This window comes from Calidris pugnax, unplaced genomic scaffold (genome assembly GCF_001431845.1).
Source record: "Calidris pugnax isolate Ruff unplaced genomic scaffold, ASM143184v1 scaffold76, whole genome shotgun sequence".
In the NCBI taxonomy this organism is placed as follows: domain Eukaryota; kingdom Metazoa; phylum Chordata; class Aves; order Charadriiformes; family Scolopacidae; genus Calidris; species Calidris pugnax.
Genome location: NW_015090827.1, coordinates 3395439 through 3412015, shown reverse-complemented (window position 1 = coordinate 3412015; position 16577 = coordinate 3395439). Strand labels below are relative to the sequence as shown.

The following is a 16577-nucleotide window of genomic DNA, read 5'->3' as shown; positions in this document are numbered from 1 at the left end:
TATGACCTCACATTCCTGTTCTTCAGGAAATCAGACCTGATTATATCCGTGGCTAAAATCGATTGCTTTTAATATAAACAAATGAAGCACACCCAAACTGATGTTAAACAGAGTAGAAATCTGTGGGTATATAATTCATAATAACAGGTAAGATTTAGGGAAGAAAGGCTTTAGAAACAGGAAGGCCACCAAATATAAAAATGAAGCATCTGGAACAGGAGAAAGGAGAGGGGCTGCATCCCCTCTGCTGTGAGAACAGGTTGAGAGGGTTGGGGGTGTTCAGCCTGGAGAAGAGAAGGCAAAACCTTGCCAAAAGACCTGAAGGATTTATGGATCCACTTATTTAAAAAGCAGAAACCTCCACAAAAATAACTTCACTCAGAATAACAGAAGTGACTGGTCTAACGAAAGCACCATAAATTTAATTGTCAGGTGCAAACACAAAGACACCAAACTTTAAGAGGAAATAAATGTGTTTACTTGCAGCTTGAGTAGCCAATCAACAGATAAGAGAGTGGTAAAAATCCCTACCTTTATCTGCTGTTCACTCTCTCTGAGGGAATGGATGGATTCCTGAGGAGTAACAGAAAATTGGTAGTCTTCAAATACAGCCAGGATTACTACAAATTACCATAGTGATTACTATGATAGTATTACTATAAATTAACACAGATAATTTCTATAACTGTAGCATAGTTCAAGCACACAAACATGGCAGGTATTTCTAGGAACCATGGATCCACCACCAAGATGCCATGAGGTGGCTTGAGTTTATACTCAAAATTTCACCAAACCAAGCAACCCAGAGATTGCATTTTTAGCAACGCTTGCACTGGGTTCACTTTCAGATTATTAACTCACAATTTCTAAAATTAGAAGTCTGCTTTGGTCTTGCACTTTAATTTTTGGGCCGTAAAATTCATTAACATACACAAAATCCCAAGTAACATAATAATAAGACATGTATATGAATAATAATAACCTCAGACATGTATATGAACAACGAACCAGCTGAGCCATACATCCCAGGCAATAAAAGCTGATGCACACAGTGGGGAAAATTTATGAAAGCCCATAAAATGCACAGCAAATTTTGCAAATTGGTCAGGGACTATGTCTCTCTTTAAATTCAGAAAAGCACAAGAAGCCAACAGAAGTATAAATCATTTGGGGGGGTGGGGGCGGAGGAATACACGGAGAAGCGTATAAAAACCATGACATATTTCCAAAAAATAGGTGCTGAAGACATGCCTAGTGGAAATAACGCATCCCTGATGGCCTTCGCTTAGTAGCACAGAAAGAGGCTACTCAAAGTCTATGAATTTCTGCTGCTCAGCCTTATGTTGGCCATGCAGGAAGAAGGAGACTGAACCTGAGGCGAGTTTTGCTCAGCAACCCTGAGCAAAACTGGTTGGTCACTGGTTGTCCATCTCCCCATTGGTGTCCTCCTGGTGATCCTGCAGCTGTTTCGGCAACTGGAATTTCATAGAATCACAGAGTGATATGGGGTCAGAAGGGACCTCTGGAGATCATGCAGTCCAACCCCCTGCCAGAGCAGGTCCACCCAGAGCAGGTCCCACAGGAACGTGTCCAGGGGGGTTTGAATGTCTCCAGAGAAGGAGACTCCACCACCTCTCTGGGCAGCCTCTTCCAGGGCTCTGCCACCCTCAAGGTAAAGAGGTTCCTCCTCATGTTCAGACGGAACTTCCCCTGTTCCAGTTCGTGCCCATCCCCTCTTGTCCTGTCACTGGGCACTGAAACGGTCAACAAGGCTCTTGGAGCACACCAACTACATTTCCCTTCTGTTCATCAGCTCTGGAACAAATGAAGGGGACAAGTAAGAGGACTGCATTGCTCCGAAGAAAACATCGTTGTAATTTTTCTGGTGTCATCCAGTGACTCGTAAAATATATCTGTACAAGTTACTAAATATGGGCCAACTGCCAGCATTTTTGTCTTCTCCCCAGTTATCTGTTATCTAGGTTATCCTGGCTCTGGCAAACTGGAAAAGGTTGGATTATGGAATGGAAAGAAAGGATTATTAATTTTTTTTATATTTTATTGTGACAGGGACAATTTGAGACAATTCTTGCAAATAAGCAGAAGCCAGTCTGTGGAACTAGTAAGGGAAATAAAAGACATTCATTTGCTGAAATACATTTATTCTCTGCTATTTCATTGGTTTTTTACTTCAAAATTTTACTCTTATGTACATCCATACAAACCATTAGCATTCATGTAAAGTCATTCTCCTTCTAACCCAAGAAAGGGGCTCTTTTTGGCTTAGGATGTTAGCACGCTGACATTCCCTCTACCTAAAAATGAATTTCTTCATGACTGGGCACAAACTTACATTTTGGGTTACCTTTTATGAAAGAAACCATACCTCAAAGCAGCTGGTGATCCTAGACAAAGACAGGCATTAGGTCCTCTATAAAATAAGAGATACAGCAATGGAGACCAAACTTGGACACGCTTAGTTTTATACAACAAGCTGTCCTGTTGCTCATTTAGAATTAGCCAATAAAAAATATGAAATCCAACCCAATCTTGGCCAAAATACTTAATCTTTCACTACAAACTTCTCTGCCAAAGATAATTTCTTTCATTGTGTATCATGTGCACGTCAAATTTGAAAATCTTCAAAGGTCTCTCTCAACGCTGTGTACGCACCTGACTTTTGCCACCCTGACACTGCAGCCGAGTAATTAAGTGGGCGGTTTTGGGGGTGAATTTCGCTCTTTCTGAAGCCAGTGAAACCCTCTTGCCTCACCTTTGCAACCGCCCCCTCAACTTTTCACCCCGGGGGAGGGTGAGGACGGACCTCCGCGGCGGGGGCTCGCCTGTGCGCCATCGAAGCGGCCCCGTCCCCACCGAGGAGAGGGCAGGCTCCCCCCCGGGAAGGCTGCGGCGGCTCCTGGCCCCCTGTGGAAGCCAGTGTAAGAGGGGAGCGCCGAGGAGGGGCCGCCATGGACGCCCCTCACACCCCGCCGCCCTCAGCGCAGGCGCGGCCCACACGGGCGGCGGGAGGGGTGAGGGGGCCTGGGGGCGGCGCGGGTCCGGGTGCCTTTGTAGGTGCCTGCTCCTCGAGGGGTGCCGCCGGTGCTGCCGACCGGCCGGGAGCCGCGCTAAGGCGGGAATCGCCAAGTCCAAAGTGCTCGGCGGTGCCGAGGCGGGGCGACGAGGCGGGGCGACGCGGTGGAGCGGCGGCCGCGGCGGAGGGCGGGCAGGCAAACGGCAGGGCGGCTACATCCGGGCAGCGGCGGTGGGCACCTGCCGCACAGGGGGCCTCGGGTGACATTGGGCTTCGGCAGCTGAAGGGGGAGGACGGGCGGCGGAGCCTGGTAAAGAAAGAGAGCGAGACCTTCGCCTGCTGCCGCCATCATGTTCCGAGTTATGGTCACCCACGCCAAGAAGCACCCCAGCGTGAGTATCCGGCGGCGGTGCTTTGGCGGGCCGGAGGTGGTGCCTCGGCCCCAGCGGCCCGCTGTCCTCCCCTCCCGGCGGCCCTCCCCTCCCGGCGGTCGGTGCCCCCCGGCCCTCTCGGTGTTCTTCTCTTCTCGATCTTCCTCCTCCTTTCTTTTTGTATGTCCGATCTCTCGGGGGGGCTGGGCTTGGTGGGTAAGACACAGTCAGCTCCCTTTATCCATCTGATGTGTGTGTGCGCGCCTTTCTCAAGGCGGTTTTTCCCTTTTTCTTGCTCATTTCTTTCCCTACACCACCCCCCACCCCCCCAGTCCCATTTTCTTACTTCATGATCAGGATGGCAGGGCTGTTTTTGGGCAGTGGAGAGGCTGATGTTTGTTTCTGAGTTTGTTTGTTATGCACGTAGAGGTATGTTGTTCATGTGTGCCTTTCCTCCTCCTTTCTTTTTGTATGTCCGATCTCTCGGGGGGGCTGGGCTTGGTGGGTAAGACACAGTCAGCTCCCTTTATCCATCTGATGTGTGTGTGCGCGCCTTTCTCAAGGCGGTTTTTCCCTTTTTCTTGCTCATTTCTTTCCCTACACCACCCCCCACCCCCCCAGTCCCATTTTCTTACTTCATGATCAGGATGGCAGGGCTGTTTTTGGGCAGTGGAGAGGCTGATGTGTGTTTCTGAGTTTGTTTGTTATGCACGTAGAGGTATGTTGTTCATGCGTGCCTCTCTGTAGCTGCCAGTTCCTCTCTGACCCCAGGGCACACAGGGAGCTTGTGTCAGGCTTTTAGAGGGCCATGTGTTGCGTCTCAGAATGTGTGAGCATGTTCTTTGGTTTGTTATTGTTGCAGTCAGAAATGCAATGTAATAATACTATTCTGTTCTATGCTATTATGACATTTAACTTATATTTGCTTTTATTTCAGTTGATCCCTCTGTTTTTGATCATCGGATCCGGAGGCATTGGTGCTGGCCTGTATCTCATGCGTTTGGCAATGTTCAACCCTGATGTCTGGTATGTATCGAGTAATTCCTAGCGCCTGCTTTTCTTGCTGTGTACAGTAAAGTCTAGTAAAGTCATCTTCGCTGCCTTGGTCTTTGTCTCGCTCTAACATCACTGAACATGTGTGGAGATTTCTTTGTTTACCATATGATATTTAGAGACTGCTGACAAAGGACTGTGTCTTTTGTAGAAACTTGTTTGGATAGGTGACTCCCCATGGCCTAATAGCCACAGCACACAGGAATTTTATTTCATTTGAAGGTAGCGTGATTCTCTTAATGTATTCATATGTTTTGCATTTCTCTCAATAGCTGGGACAAGAAGAATAATCCAGAACCTTGGAACAAACTGTCTCCCAGTGACCAGTACAAGGTAAAATGAAGAATACAGATTTTTAGTAAAGATAATGTCAAAGGTGTAGCTTACTGTTTTAGGGTGTTTGATCTTTCCCTACACCACCCCCCACCCCCCCAGTCCCATTTTCTTACTTCATGATCAGGATGGCAGGGCTGTTTTTGGGCAGTGGAGAGGCTGATGTGTGTTTCTGAGTTTGTTTGTTATGCACGTAGAGGTATGTTGTTCATGCGTGCCTCTCTGTAGCTGCCAGTTCCTCTCTGACCCCAGGGCACACAGGGAGCTTGTGTCAGGCTTTTAGAGGGCCATGTGTTGCGTCTCAGAATGTGTGAGCATGTTCTTTGGTTTGTTATTGTTGCAGTCAGAAATGCAATGTAATAATACTATTCTGTTCTATGCTATTATGACATTTAACTTATATTTGCTTTTATTTCAGTTGATCCCTCTGTTTTTGATCATCGGATCCGGAGGCATTGGTGCTGGCCTGTATCTCATGCGTTTGGCAATGTTCAACCCTGATGTCTGGTATGTATCGAGTAATTCCTAGCGCCTGCTTTTCTTGCTGTGTACAGTAAAGTCTAGTAAAGTCATCTTCGCTGCCTTGGTCTTTGTCTCGCTCTAACATCACTGAACATGTGTGGAGATTTCTTTGTTTACCATATGATATTTAGAGACTGCTGACAAAGGACTGTGTCTTTTGTAGAAACTTGTTTGGATAGGTGACTCCCCATGGCCTAATAGCCACAGCACACAGGAATTTTATTTCATTTGAAGGTAGCGTGATTCTCTTAATGTATTCATATGTTTTGCATTTCTCTCAATAGCTGGGACAAGAAGAATAATCCAGAACCTTGGAACAAACTGTCTCCCAGTGACCAGTATAAGGTAAAATGAAGAATACAAATTTTTAGTAAAGATAATGTTAAAGGCGTAGCTTACTGTTTTAGGGTGTTTGGGTATATTGGAAAGGAGCTGAATGAGTGATGTATTTCCTCTGCAGTGCAATGTTTGTTTGTCTTTAGAATTCAGAGCAGAGAGAGCTGAGTTTGAGATTCTTCCTAGAGTTGTTTGATAATGGAGTGAAAGGAGTGATGGGGTGATATGGAAGCAGTCATATATATTGCAGTGTAAGAAAAAGAGGAATTATACACGAGAAAAAAAATACTAGCTCATAATACTCAGAAATAAACTACAGGGAGAAGGACAAAACCTTATCAGTTCCACACTAAAGCTTTCTATGCTCTGACCTGTCAGTCTTCACTCATGAGAAGCAGAGCAGGAAAATGTGAGCATTTAACATAAACAGTAATTCAGTCTACAGTTGACTACTTGAAAACAAAACCATTGTCTGTAAGTAAGTGGATGGAAAAGGAACATTCTTTAAGTACTATTCAAGTTATTTAGTAGTTTACAGAAATCCTGTTTATATCATGTTTTACTGAAGTGGTATTTTAATAGATTCCTGTTAAGAGTATTTTAAAATTACCTCTAAGCTACTAAAAAAAGCCTGCTTTTCTTGCTGTGTACAGTAAAGTCTAGTAAAGTCATCTTCGCTGCCTTGGTCTTTGTCTCGCTCTAACATCACTGAACATGTGTGGAGATTTCACCTGCTTTTCTTGCTGTGTACAGTAAAGTCATCTTCACTGCCTTGATCTTTATGTCTCGCTCCAACATCACTGGTACTAAGTCTGTGGAGATTTCATTGATTAGGAGACTTATTTGTTTACCATATGATATTTAGAGACTGCTGACAAAGGACTGTGTCTTTTGTAGAAACTTGTTTGGATAGGTGACTCCCCATGGCCTAATAGCCACAGCACACAGGAATTTTATTTCATTTGAAGGTAGCGTGATTCTCTTAATGTATTCATATGTTTTGCATTTCTCTCAATAGCTGGGACAAGAAGAATAATCCAGAACCTTGGAACAAACTGTCTCCCAGTGACCAGTATAAGGTAAAATGAAGAATACAAATTTTTAGTAAAGATAATGTTAAAGGCGTAGCTTACTGTTTTAGGGTGTTTGGGTATATTGGAAAGGAGCTGAATGAGTGATGTATTTCCTCTGCAGTGCAATGTTTGTTTGTCTTTAGAATTCAGAGCAGAGAGAGCTGAGTTTGAGATTCTTCCTAGAGTTGTTTGATAATGGAGTGAAAGGAGTGATGGGGTGATATGGAAGCAGTCATATATATTGCAGTGTAAGAAAAAGAGGAATTATACACGAGAAAAAAAATACTAGCTCATAATACTCAGAAATAAACTACAGGGAGAAGGACAAAACCTTATCAGTTCCACACTAAAGCTTTCTATGCTCTGACCTGTCAGTCTTCACTCATGAGAAGCAGAGCAGGAAAATGTGAGCATTTAACATAAACAGTAATTCAGTCTACAGTTGACTACTTGAAAACAAAACCATTGTCTGTAAGTAAGTGGATGGAAAAGGAACATTCTTTAAGTACTATTCAAGTTATTTAGTAGTTTACAGAAATCCTGTTTATATCATGTTTTACTGAAGTGGTATTTTAATAGATTCCTGTTAAGAGTATTTTAAAATTACCTCTAAGCTACTGTTTTCAAAGCTGGTGTCTGTTCAGTACCATATCTTACTGTTGAAATAAGAAAAAAACCAAACCCCACACTCCAAAATAAAATACGTTGCAGTTCCCTTAAAGGTCCAGGAAGAACATAATACTTTGTTTTCACTGCTGCTTCTGGAATGTTGCTGTTTCTTAAATATCTAAAATAGGCAAACTCAACATGTTGCGCAGCACAAATTCTTTTAAAGAGTTGCATGCCTTGTGTAGCGCTTCCCCATCTGTCACAACCTCAGGGTTTACCATATTTGGGTGTGTGTAACGTTGGGGAGGGGTTTTTTTTCTCAAATCTGCTCTGTGGGAAATGCAAAGGCAGAGAATCTAAACTGAAGATGACTGTTTAGTCAAAAGCTCTGATATGATAAAGTTTTAGCTTTCAATTAAACTTTTTCTTTTGTAAACTTCCCTTGGTCATAGCGACTTCCTCAGTCTTGCCAAAGAAAAGAATTAATGACCTGTTCATTACTGTAGAAGCTGCGCAGAAAGCTGTGCTTGGAATGTGCTGTAGCCTGTTTTGTTTTCACTGAGGAAGTTTTAAAAAAAAAAATCGAGCATAACTAAAAATAGTCAAGTTAATAGATAAATATTTCTTTTTTCCTTTAAAGAAAAACTATGGCATCACATGCTTGATGTCAAGTCAGGTTGGGATGCCAAAATATGCTTTTAGTCTGTGAAAATCATTGCCTTGGTGATTATTTGGGCTGTTTTGAATTGCTTGTGGTGGGATCTGACTTGATTAATCTAAACTGTGAAAGGATCTGTTCCTGTTTTCCTTCCTCCTCGCTGTACCTGGCTTTTGCAGCGCTGCCCTAAATGTTCCCCCATGACACTGTTCACATACCCAGTGCTTTGTGCCACCTGTCGAGCTGGGCATTGCCTTGGCTGTATGGGAGCACAGATTTGGGGCCAAAAAGGATAAACTCAGCAGTACTGCCAGAACTTCCTGTGAATGAGCTTTTAATTCTGGGGATGAAAGAAGAGATCCTGTGGGTTTTCTCTAGTTGTAGGCACAAGTGCTGCCTCGTTTTAAATGCAGAACTTGTAATACTCTATGCAGAATGAACATATTAAAAAGTGGGTATTGTTATTTGTCTAGTGTACAGACTGAAGCTGTATAACTAAAAATAGTCAAGTTAATAGATAAATATTTCTTTTTTCCTTTAAAGAAAAACTATGGCATCACATGCTTGATGTCAAGTCAGGTTGGGATGCCAAAATATGCTTTTAGTCTGTGAAAATCATTGCCTTGGTGATTATTTGGGCTGTTTTGAATTGCTTGTGGTGGGATCTGACTTGATTAATCTAAACTGTGAAAGGATCTGTTCCTGTTTTCCTTCCTCCTCGCTCTACCTTCTGGTTCTAGATGCAAACCAGGTTTTTGCAGTGCTGCCCTAAGTGTTCCCCCGTGACACTGTTCACATACACAGCACTTTGTGCCACCTGTTGAGCTGGGCATTGCCTTTGGTGTATGGGAGCACAGATTTGGGGCCAAAAAGGATAAACTCAGCAGTACTGCCAGAACTTCCTGTGAATGAGCTTTTAATTCTGGGGATGAAAGAAGAGATCCTGTGGGTTTTCTCTAGTTGTATGCACAAGTGCTGCCTCGTTTTAAATGCAGAACTTGTCATACTCTATGCAGAATGAAGATAGTAAAAAGTGGGTATTATTATTTGTTTAGTGCACAGACTGAACCTGTGATCTAGGTTTCCTGACGTGAGCTCAGATGGGGCATGGTTTTGAGTAAATACAATGGAAAATGGATAGTTGAGACTTCTTACTCCTTTTTTCCTCTCCCCCCCCTCTCTTTCCCAGTTCTACTCGGTGAACGTTGACTACAGCAGGCTGAAAAAGGACCGTCCTGACTTCTGAACAACACCTTCATCTCTGTAAGCTGCACAGAAAGGTCTTCCTGAAGCCGTCCGCACAATTGTCATGCTTAAATCATCCAGGAAAATCATCAAACTCGCCTCACGCTGCACTTGGTCATGTGTTTGAAAGTTTTGGGATGAGGCTTAATAAACGTCTGAAACTTGAAGTGTCTGCTCTTTACTCTGATTTTTATAAAATGAGAATATTCTCCTGTTAATGGTTTGTTGTACAATCGGTCAAATAGTAAGCAAAAGCTGGTTCACATTTCCTGAACAAGAAAGCAAAGTTCTCTTGGTGGGCTCTGTACTAAGGCTGTTGATTTTAGAGAAATAATTGCATGTTCCTGCAGGATACTGACCTGCAAGAACTTGAAAGCATGTATTTATGTGTGTGTGTGCTAAAAATAGTCAAGTTAATAGATAAATATTTCTTTTTTCCTTTAAAGAAAAACTATGGCATCACATGCTTGATGTCAAGTCAGGTTGGGATGCCAAAATATGCTTTTAGTCTGTGAAAATCATTGCCTTGGTGATTATTTGGGCTGTTTTGAATTGCTTGTGGTGGGATCTGACTTGATTAATCTAAACTGTGAAAGGATCTGTTCCTGTTTTCCTTCCTCCTCGCTGTACCTGGCTTTTGCAGCGCTGCCCTAAATGTTCCCCCATGACACTGTTCACATACCCAGTGCTTTGTGCCACCTGTCGAGCTGGGCATTGCCTTGGCTGTATGGGAGCACAGATTTGGGGCCAAAAAGGGTAAACTCAGCAGTACTGCCAGAACTTCCTGTGAATGAGCTTTTAATTCTGGGGATGAAAGAAGAGATCCTGTGGGTTTTCTCTAGTTGTAGGCACAAGTGCTGCCTCGTTTTAAATGCAGAACTTGTAATACTCTATGCAGAATGAACATATTAAAAAGTGGGTATTGTTATTTGTCTAGTGTACAGACTGAAGCTGTGATTTAGGTTTCCTGACGTGAGTTCAGATGATGCATGTTTTTGAGTAAATACAATGGAAAATGGATAGTTGAGACTTCTTACTCCTTTTTTCCTCTCCCCCCCCTCTCTTTCCCAGTTCTACTCGGTGAACGTTGACTACAGCAGGCTGAAAAAGGACCGTCCTGACTTCTGAACAACACCTTCATCTCTGTAAGCTGCACAGAAAGGTCTTCCAGAAGCCGTCCGCACAATTGTCATGCTTAAATCATCCAGGAAAATCATCAAACTCGCCTCACGCTGCACTTGGTCATGTGTTTGAAAGTTTTGGGATGAGGCTTAATAAACGTCTGAAACTTGAAGTGTCTACTCTTGACTCTGATTTTATAAAATGAGAATATTCTCCTGTTAATGGTTTGCTGTACAATCGGTCAAATAGTAAGCAAAAGGCGGTTCACATTTCCTGAACAGGGAAGCAAAGTTCTCTTGGTGGGCTCTGTACTAAGGCTGTTGATTTTAGAGAAATAATTGCATGTTCCTGCAGGATACTGACCTGCAAGAACTTGAAAGCATGTATTTATATGTGTGTGTGTGTATATATATATATATTATTTTTTTTAATTGCACATGAATTTTTCTACTTGCCACTTGAAGGAGTTTGGGTAGCAGATAAGTCAATGCCGACAAATCATTGGCCAGCAGGGAGGCAACAGCTGTTGCCAGATGTTGCTGGAGGGAAGGAAGAAATCAAAAGCCCAAGCTCTCTGCAAAAGGTTTCATTTCTTTTTTTTTTTTTAAAGTCCTAAGTAGTTTGTTAATAAATAAGAGGGCAATCGTAAATATTTAAAATTCTAGGAATGCATTTGAGATTTCCCATGGATCATGGTTTTAAGGAAGGAAAGCACACAGCAGGCTGGGGGAGAGGATTTGAGGAATAATTAGATTTTCACTTAAGAACAAGACTATTTTTAAGCAAGGGCAAATTCTCAGACGTTGGTCCTTGCTCCAGCCTTGCTGTGGGGAGACAAAAATATCCTGGCAAGTCCGTAACTTACGGCAGATTCTTCTTCGTGTGTCTCTGTGAACATCTGGTGTTTCCTTGGGTGAGGGATATACTTCTGGACCATCTGACAGAGTCCAGCTGTTCCTATCGTGATACATTTCAGTCCACTTAAAGCAGCCTCTCAGGATGCAGATATAAATAATTAGGAGAGATTCAAAGAAATTGAGCAGCAAGAATGTTGAAGATGGAAGAAAGCTGCGTATTTTGTGTGATTTAGCAGCAGAACCGGTAACGTGTTACTTTCAGACAAACATATCATGCTGTTTATTTGGTTCCATGGGACTAATTCCTCACTGCAGGTGTTTTTCTTATTGTTGAAACCTCATATTTATGGAGACTTTGGGCCACACTTACTTTAAGTCGGTCTGAAATTATTCTGTGGGCAGAAATCAAGCACACAGAATTGCTTAAATCTTCAGCCTTGAGACATAGAAGCATTGAAACTCGCCACTTTTATTGGTAATGTGACAGTGTGTGTTCTCCAAATCCTTAAAAGAAAAGTTCCTCATTTTTTTTGGTATTTATAATTAACTTACAGATTGATAGATCTATCCTCGTAATTCAGTTCTGTGACACGTTGCCATTTCTTCAGTACTCTGGGGTTTTTTTTAAATGTATAAATGCACTTTCTTTAGTCCCTGGTTTCTTTTTTGGTATTTCATTTGTTGTTTCTACTCTTAAAATTCTGTCTCTGTAAGGCCCTAAATTCCTGCTTACCTTTTTCCACCGTGAGTTTTCCTTGGGGACTGAGGAATTCTTTATTCCATGTAAAACCAAAGCAAGTGCTTGGCCCCGAGTGTCTTGTTAATGAGCCACGGACAGAAGATTTCTCTGTTATTTTTACGATACAGAGCTCAGATTCCCGTTTAATGCAGTTATTCTGCACCCCCCTATCCATAATCCTGATGTGCAGCGGGATGATCAAATCTGAAATTAATTCTGCCCACCCAAGACAGGAAGAACTACAATTTCTGTAGTTTTGGTACATGAATACATACTCTGTGCAACACGTTGCAGTGTATCTCATCTGGCTGTATTTTTAGTGTAGCCACTAAGTAGGATTTGTGTTACTTGCCTGCAGTGAGGAACATTCCTTATGAGTATAAAACATCTAACTGCCCCTAAGCAATTAGAAGGGTGTGCCTGGTATCCAAAGAATAATTTAAATTTTGCATAGGATTTCCAGCCAAATGTCATGGGTGGAAATGCAATTCAGATCTGCTTTTCAAGCTCTGCTTTACCTTTAAAGATAGTTTGCTGTGGGACTGTTGAATGACCTTTGAAACTGAGCAAAATGCATGTTTGATGCTGATTGGACCATAAGACTTTGTCAGAAAGAAAGGTTAAAAAGTTATTATGGAATTTTAAAAAGGCATTTAAAACAGAAAATGAGTTATTGAGAAAAAATGAGATACGATCCAGTGCCCACAAAGTTATTGTTTCTACACATGGGCCGGCCTCGGTGTGAGAGCAACCTTATGAGCTGGAAAACCCTGTCTCTGGGACAAAGTGAAGCTCAGCAGGTCTATGAGAACTCCAAAAAAACCCAAAAAATAGGTCTTCAGGTGCATCATTGCCACAGTAGGTTTTTTTTTATATTACTTCACAGAAAAATCTTACTCTTCAGTCTTCTTTTTGAAATCCAGAAGTTGGTTGACTTCATGCTTTCGTGATTCATCTGCTTTTCCTTAGAAGTGGTCTTGGCATCAGTATTTAGTCATGAGAAGTTCCTGTGAAGCTCAAATCGTTTCATCTCCTCCTCTGATCTCTAAGCTTCTTAGGAGTGTCTCTGGGTACCGCTATGATGGCACATTTCCCAAATGTGGGTTAATTCTTGTGCCATCCGGCTTGGACGAACTTTGGGGTTTTTCTAATCATTTCAAAATGTTATTTTCTAGGGTTGGTGAGGCTTAGAACTTTCTTAGTGGGAAGGACATGTGCCAGCGCAATGCAGGAAAACACATCCCCCTTCCATTCTTGAGAAGCAAATGTGGTTTTTAGCGTCCAGATCAACATTTATCTGAGCCAGAAAAGTACTCTGCTTTTTTTTTTTCTTCTCCTTTTTTAAAGTTTCATCTCAATGAAACTAAAAAGTAATTTTTAGACTTTCCAAGCGAATGTTATTCTTACAGTTACCAGCCAAGAGGCCTGTGAGATCACCACATTTGGACTTGCTCAACTCTTTTTCTTCTCTTTTCAGTCAAAATCAGTATTGATTTAGGTAATGTGAAATGAGAACTTAAGTATGCAAGTCAAGGCAAGAGCAATGCATTCAAACTTTGGATAGTTTGCTGATGTTCATTTGCGAGTGGAACAGCTACAAGACTGGCACGTGGAGCTCCTGCAAGAGACAGCACGTTCTGAAGATGATCAGGAAATAGTTCGTTAACACGTGGCAGCGCATACATTACGAAGGAGCATAGAAATTCTGCGGGTAATATTCATGACGCTTGGCAATGCTTTGTAACACAGACACCTCAAATAATATTTCTAGGGTCATTAATTTGAATTACTTTGGACAAAATAATGCACTATGCCATTTACAGTTCATCACTGTAATGTAAAGACAACTTTTTTAGTAGAATTGCACAAGGCATAACCCAATAGACGAATTTATAGACTTGGTTTTTTTCACATTGGAAGCGAACTAACTTATGAACATGAAATGTTTTCTAATTTTAGTTTCCCTACTGCAGGCAAATGAAACAAACTGCAGAGAAGGTAATGAAAACAGATTACTTAATGGTGAGAAATCGGAGTGCCATTCTTCCTCTACCAGTGGTGCCACTGCTGGAATTTAATGGGGTGGCACCAGTGTGTCACCGAATTAAGATCTTGGTCCTAACTGTTTAAAAATAGGGTTGAATCTAATAAGATTTCCTCAGTATTCATAATGTTTTTTCTTTTTACTTGCTAGACCAAGAGCAGGAAAATAGCAAGACTTGTTATCAACAGGAAGAAAACGGAATTGCCTCCCAATTTCAAACTTCCTACTCTAGTACCACTTACATCTCCTGACAGTCTGTGGGATTTTGATAGAGCGTTAAGGGGATAATTTTCTTCAGATGTTGTTTTCATCTTCCTGATGTGTCAAACAGATTTAACTTCCTAGCATTTTGGAAGCTTAGGGGAGGAAAATTCAGAGAATCACAGAATGATATGGGGTTGGAAGGGACCTCTGGAGATCATCCAGTCCAACCCCCTGCCAGAGCAGGTCCACCCAGAGCGGGTTGCACAGGAACACGTCCAGGTGGGTTTGAATGTCTCCAGAGAAGGAGACTCCACCACCTCTCTGGGCAGCCTCTGCCAGGGCTCTGCCACCTTCACAGGAAAGAAGTTCCTCCTCAAGTTTAGATGGAACTTCTTATGTTCAACTTTGTGCCTGTTTTCTCTTGTCCTGTCCCTGGGCACCACTGAAACATCCTGCTGACACCCACCTGTTAAGTATTTATAGGCATTGATCAGATTGCCCCTTAATCTTCTCTTCTCCAGACTTCTTGGCCACAAGGGCACGTTGTTGGCTCATGGGCATCCTACTGTCCACCAGGACTCCCAGGTCTGTTTTCCTCAGAGCTGCTCTCCAGCAGGTCAGTTCATCCCTGGAATAGAGACAATGTGCTTAAAATATGTAGGGATCCCTGAAGCAGTTTTCTGCAGGTGCAAATCATCTCTCTCACCCCCTTTTATAAAAGCCCAGGTAAGTTCAGGAATTATTGCAGGAAAAAAAAAAGTATAATATACATGTGATAGAACAGGCAGATGGAGCCGTATCAGTTTTTATATCAATTACAGCCAGTTCTGGGTGTGGGATTTTTTTCTGTTGATATCCATGAATTTGTACACATATTTGACAAATGCAGCAGTTGTTCCTTACACATCCCCGGACTGCTCGGCCTATTAGGATGCAGTGAGAATTAGGTTGAGAGTTAAAACCAGAAGCATGCTGTTCCAATGGGTGTAAATTATCACTTCAGAATAAAAAAGCAGTAGCTGAATAACTGTAAAAGAAAGTCCGCTCCTCTCTGTTCTGAATTTAGACTACTAATTACAAGTTTGTATTGGTGCAATAGTGTGAAATAAAAATAAAAACAGGTTAGGTTTGAAAATAGTACTTTTTTTTCTCAGCCTCATAATGGCATTCTTTAAAGATTAACATTTCTTATTACAAATAATGTAAAAAGTATATATGAATCACGTCTAAACTGTATATATTTTAACTGGATATGTTTTCTCTTGATGATTTCAGTGTCAGCAGCTGTTTATATCACTTTAAGATTGTAATATTTCATATCTTACCCTACATTATTGTACCCGAACAAAACCTGTCTTACACCTTCAAGCAGGAAAAATCTTTCAGAAGGTCTTCCATCTTAAATCTAGTTTTATTTTTATGTATGAAAATTAAAGGCCGGCGTCGCTGGAAACAGTTGTTCGGCAGCTGAATATATGTCTCCCCAAAATAAGGAGGGACCTATTTTTTCAGGAGCTGTTTTACACCAGTGGAACAACATTTAGATATGAAAGGACTCTTTTGCTTGGGTGGCTGAACAACCCCAGCTCCCTCAGCCTGCCCTCATAGGAGAGGTGCTCCAACCCTCTGATCATCTCTGTGGCCCTCCTCTGGACCTGTTTCAACAGGTCCGTGTCCTTCCTGTGTTGAGGCCTCCAGAGCTGGACACAGTGCTCCAGGTGGGGTCTCACAAGAGCAGAGCAGAGGGGCAGAATCACCTCCCTCACCCTGCTGGCCACATTTCTTTTGATGCAGCCCAGGACGTGGTTGGTTTCTGAGCTGCCAGCGCTCATTGCCAAGTCATGTTGAGCTTCTCATCCACAAACACTCTCAAGTCCTTCTCATGGCTGCTCTCCAGCCATTCTCCTGTATTTGTGCCTGGGATTGCCATGTCCCAGGTACAAGACCCTGCACTTGGCTTGGTTGAACTTCATGAGGTTTGCACAGCCCCAAAATAAATTAAAATGGGATCCTCAAATTTAGAAATATTCCCACCACGGAGCACGGCGTGCAGTGGTCAGGCAGGTAGATATGATTTACGTGGTTCATAGCAATAGACCTCCTCATCCTGAAGCCTGGGTGCTTGCTCCAGCAGCCAAATGAGTCATGGAGCTGCATTCACCAGCTCACGGAGCTTAAACCGCCTGCTTCAGAAAGAGTGGAGCTCTTCTGGATGGAGCTTCATATTCCCTTATCTACCTGTGTGCACATCGAGCACAAAACAAACAGCCCGGTGGTGTTATCTGAAATTCCACTTGGATCTATTTTGCCGCATTTCTCAGCCGTCACAGAGGGCTTTTATGGGAAAGAAGAATGAGCTTTTTGAGGCCCCAGAAAG

General features: G+C 42.4%; 1 protein-coding gene across 1 annotated transcript; it reads left to right on the top strand.

The window, feature by feature from the left end:
- The first annotated feature begins 3272 nt into the window (after positions 1-3272).
- On the top strand, positions 3273-9401 carry NDUFA4 (NDUFA4, mitochondrial complex associated). Its single transcript, XM_014940217.1, has 4 exons — positions 3273-3426; positions 4343-4431; positions 4731-4791; positions 9179-9401. The coding sequence occupies exons 1-4, from the start codon at positions 3385-3387 to the stop codon at positions 9233-9235; spliced, it is 249 nt and encodes an 82-aa protein (XP_014795703.1). The 5' UTR covers positions 3273-3384; the 3' UTR covers positions 9236-9401.
- Positions 9402-16577: the final 7176 nt, after the last annotated feature.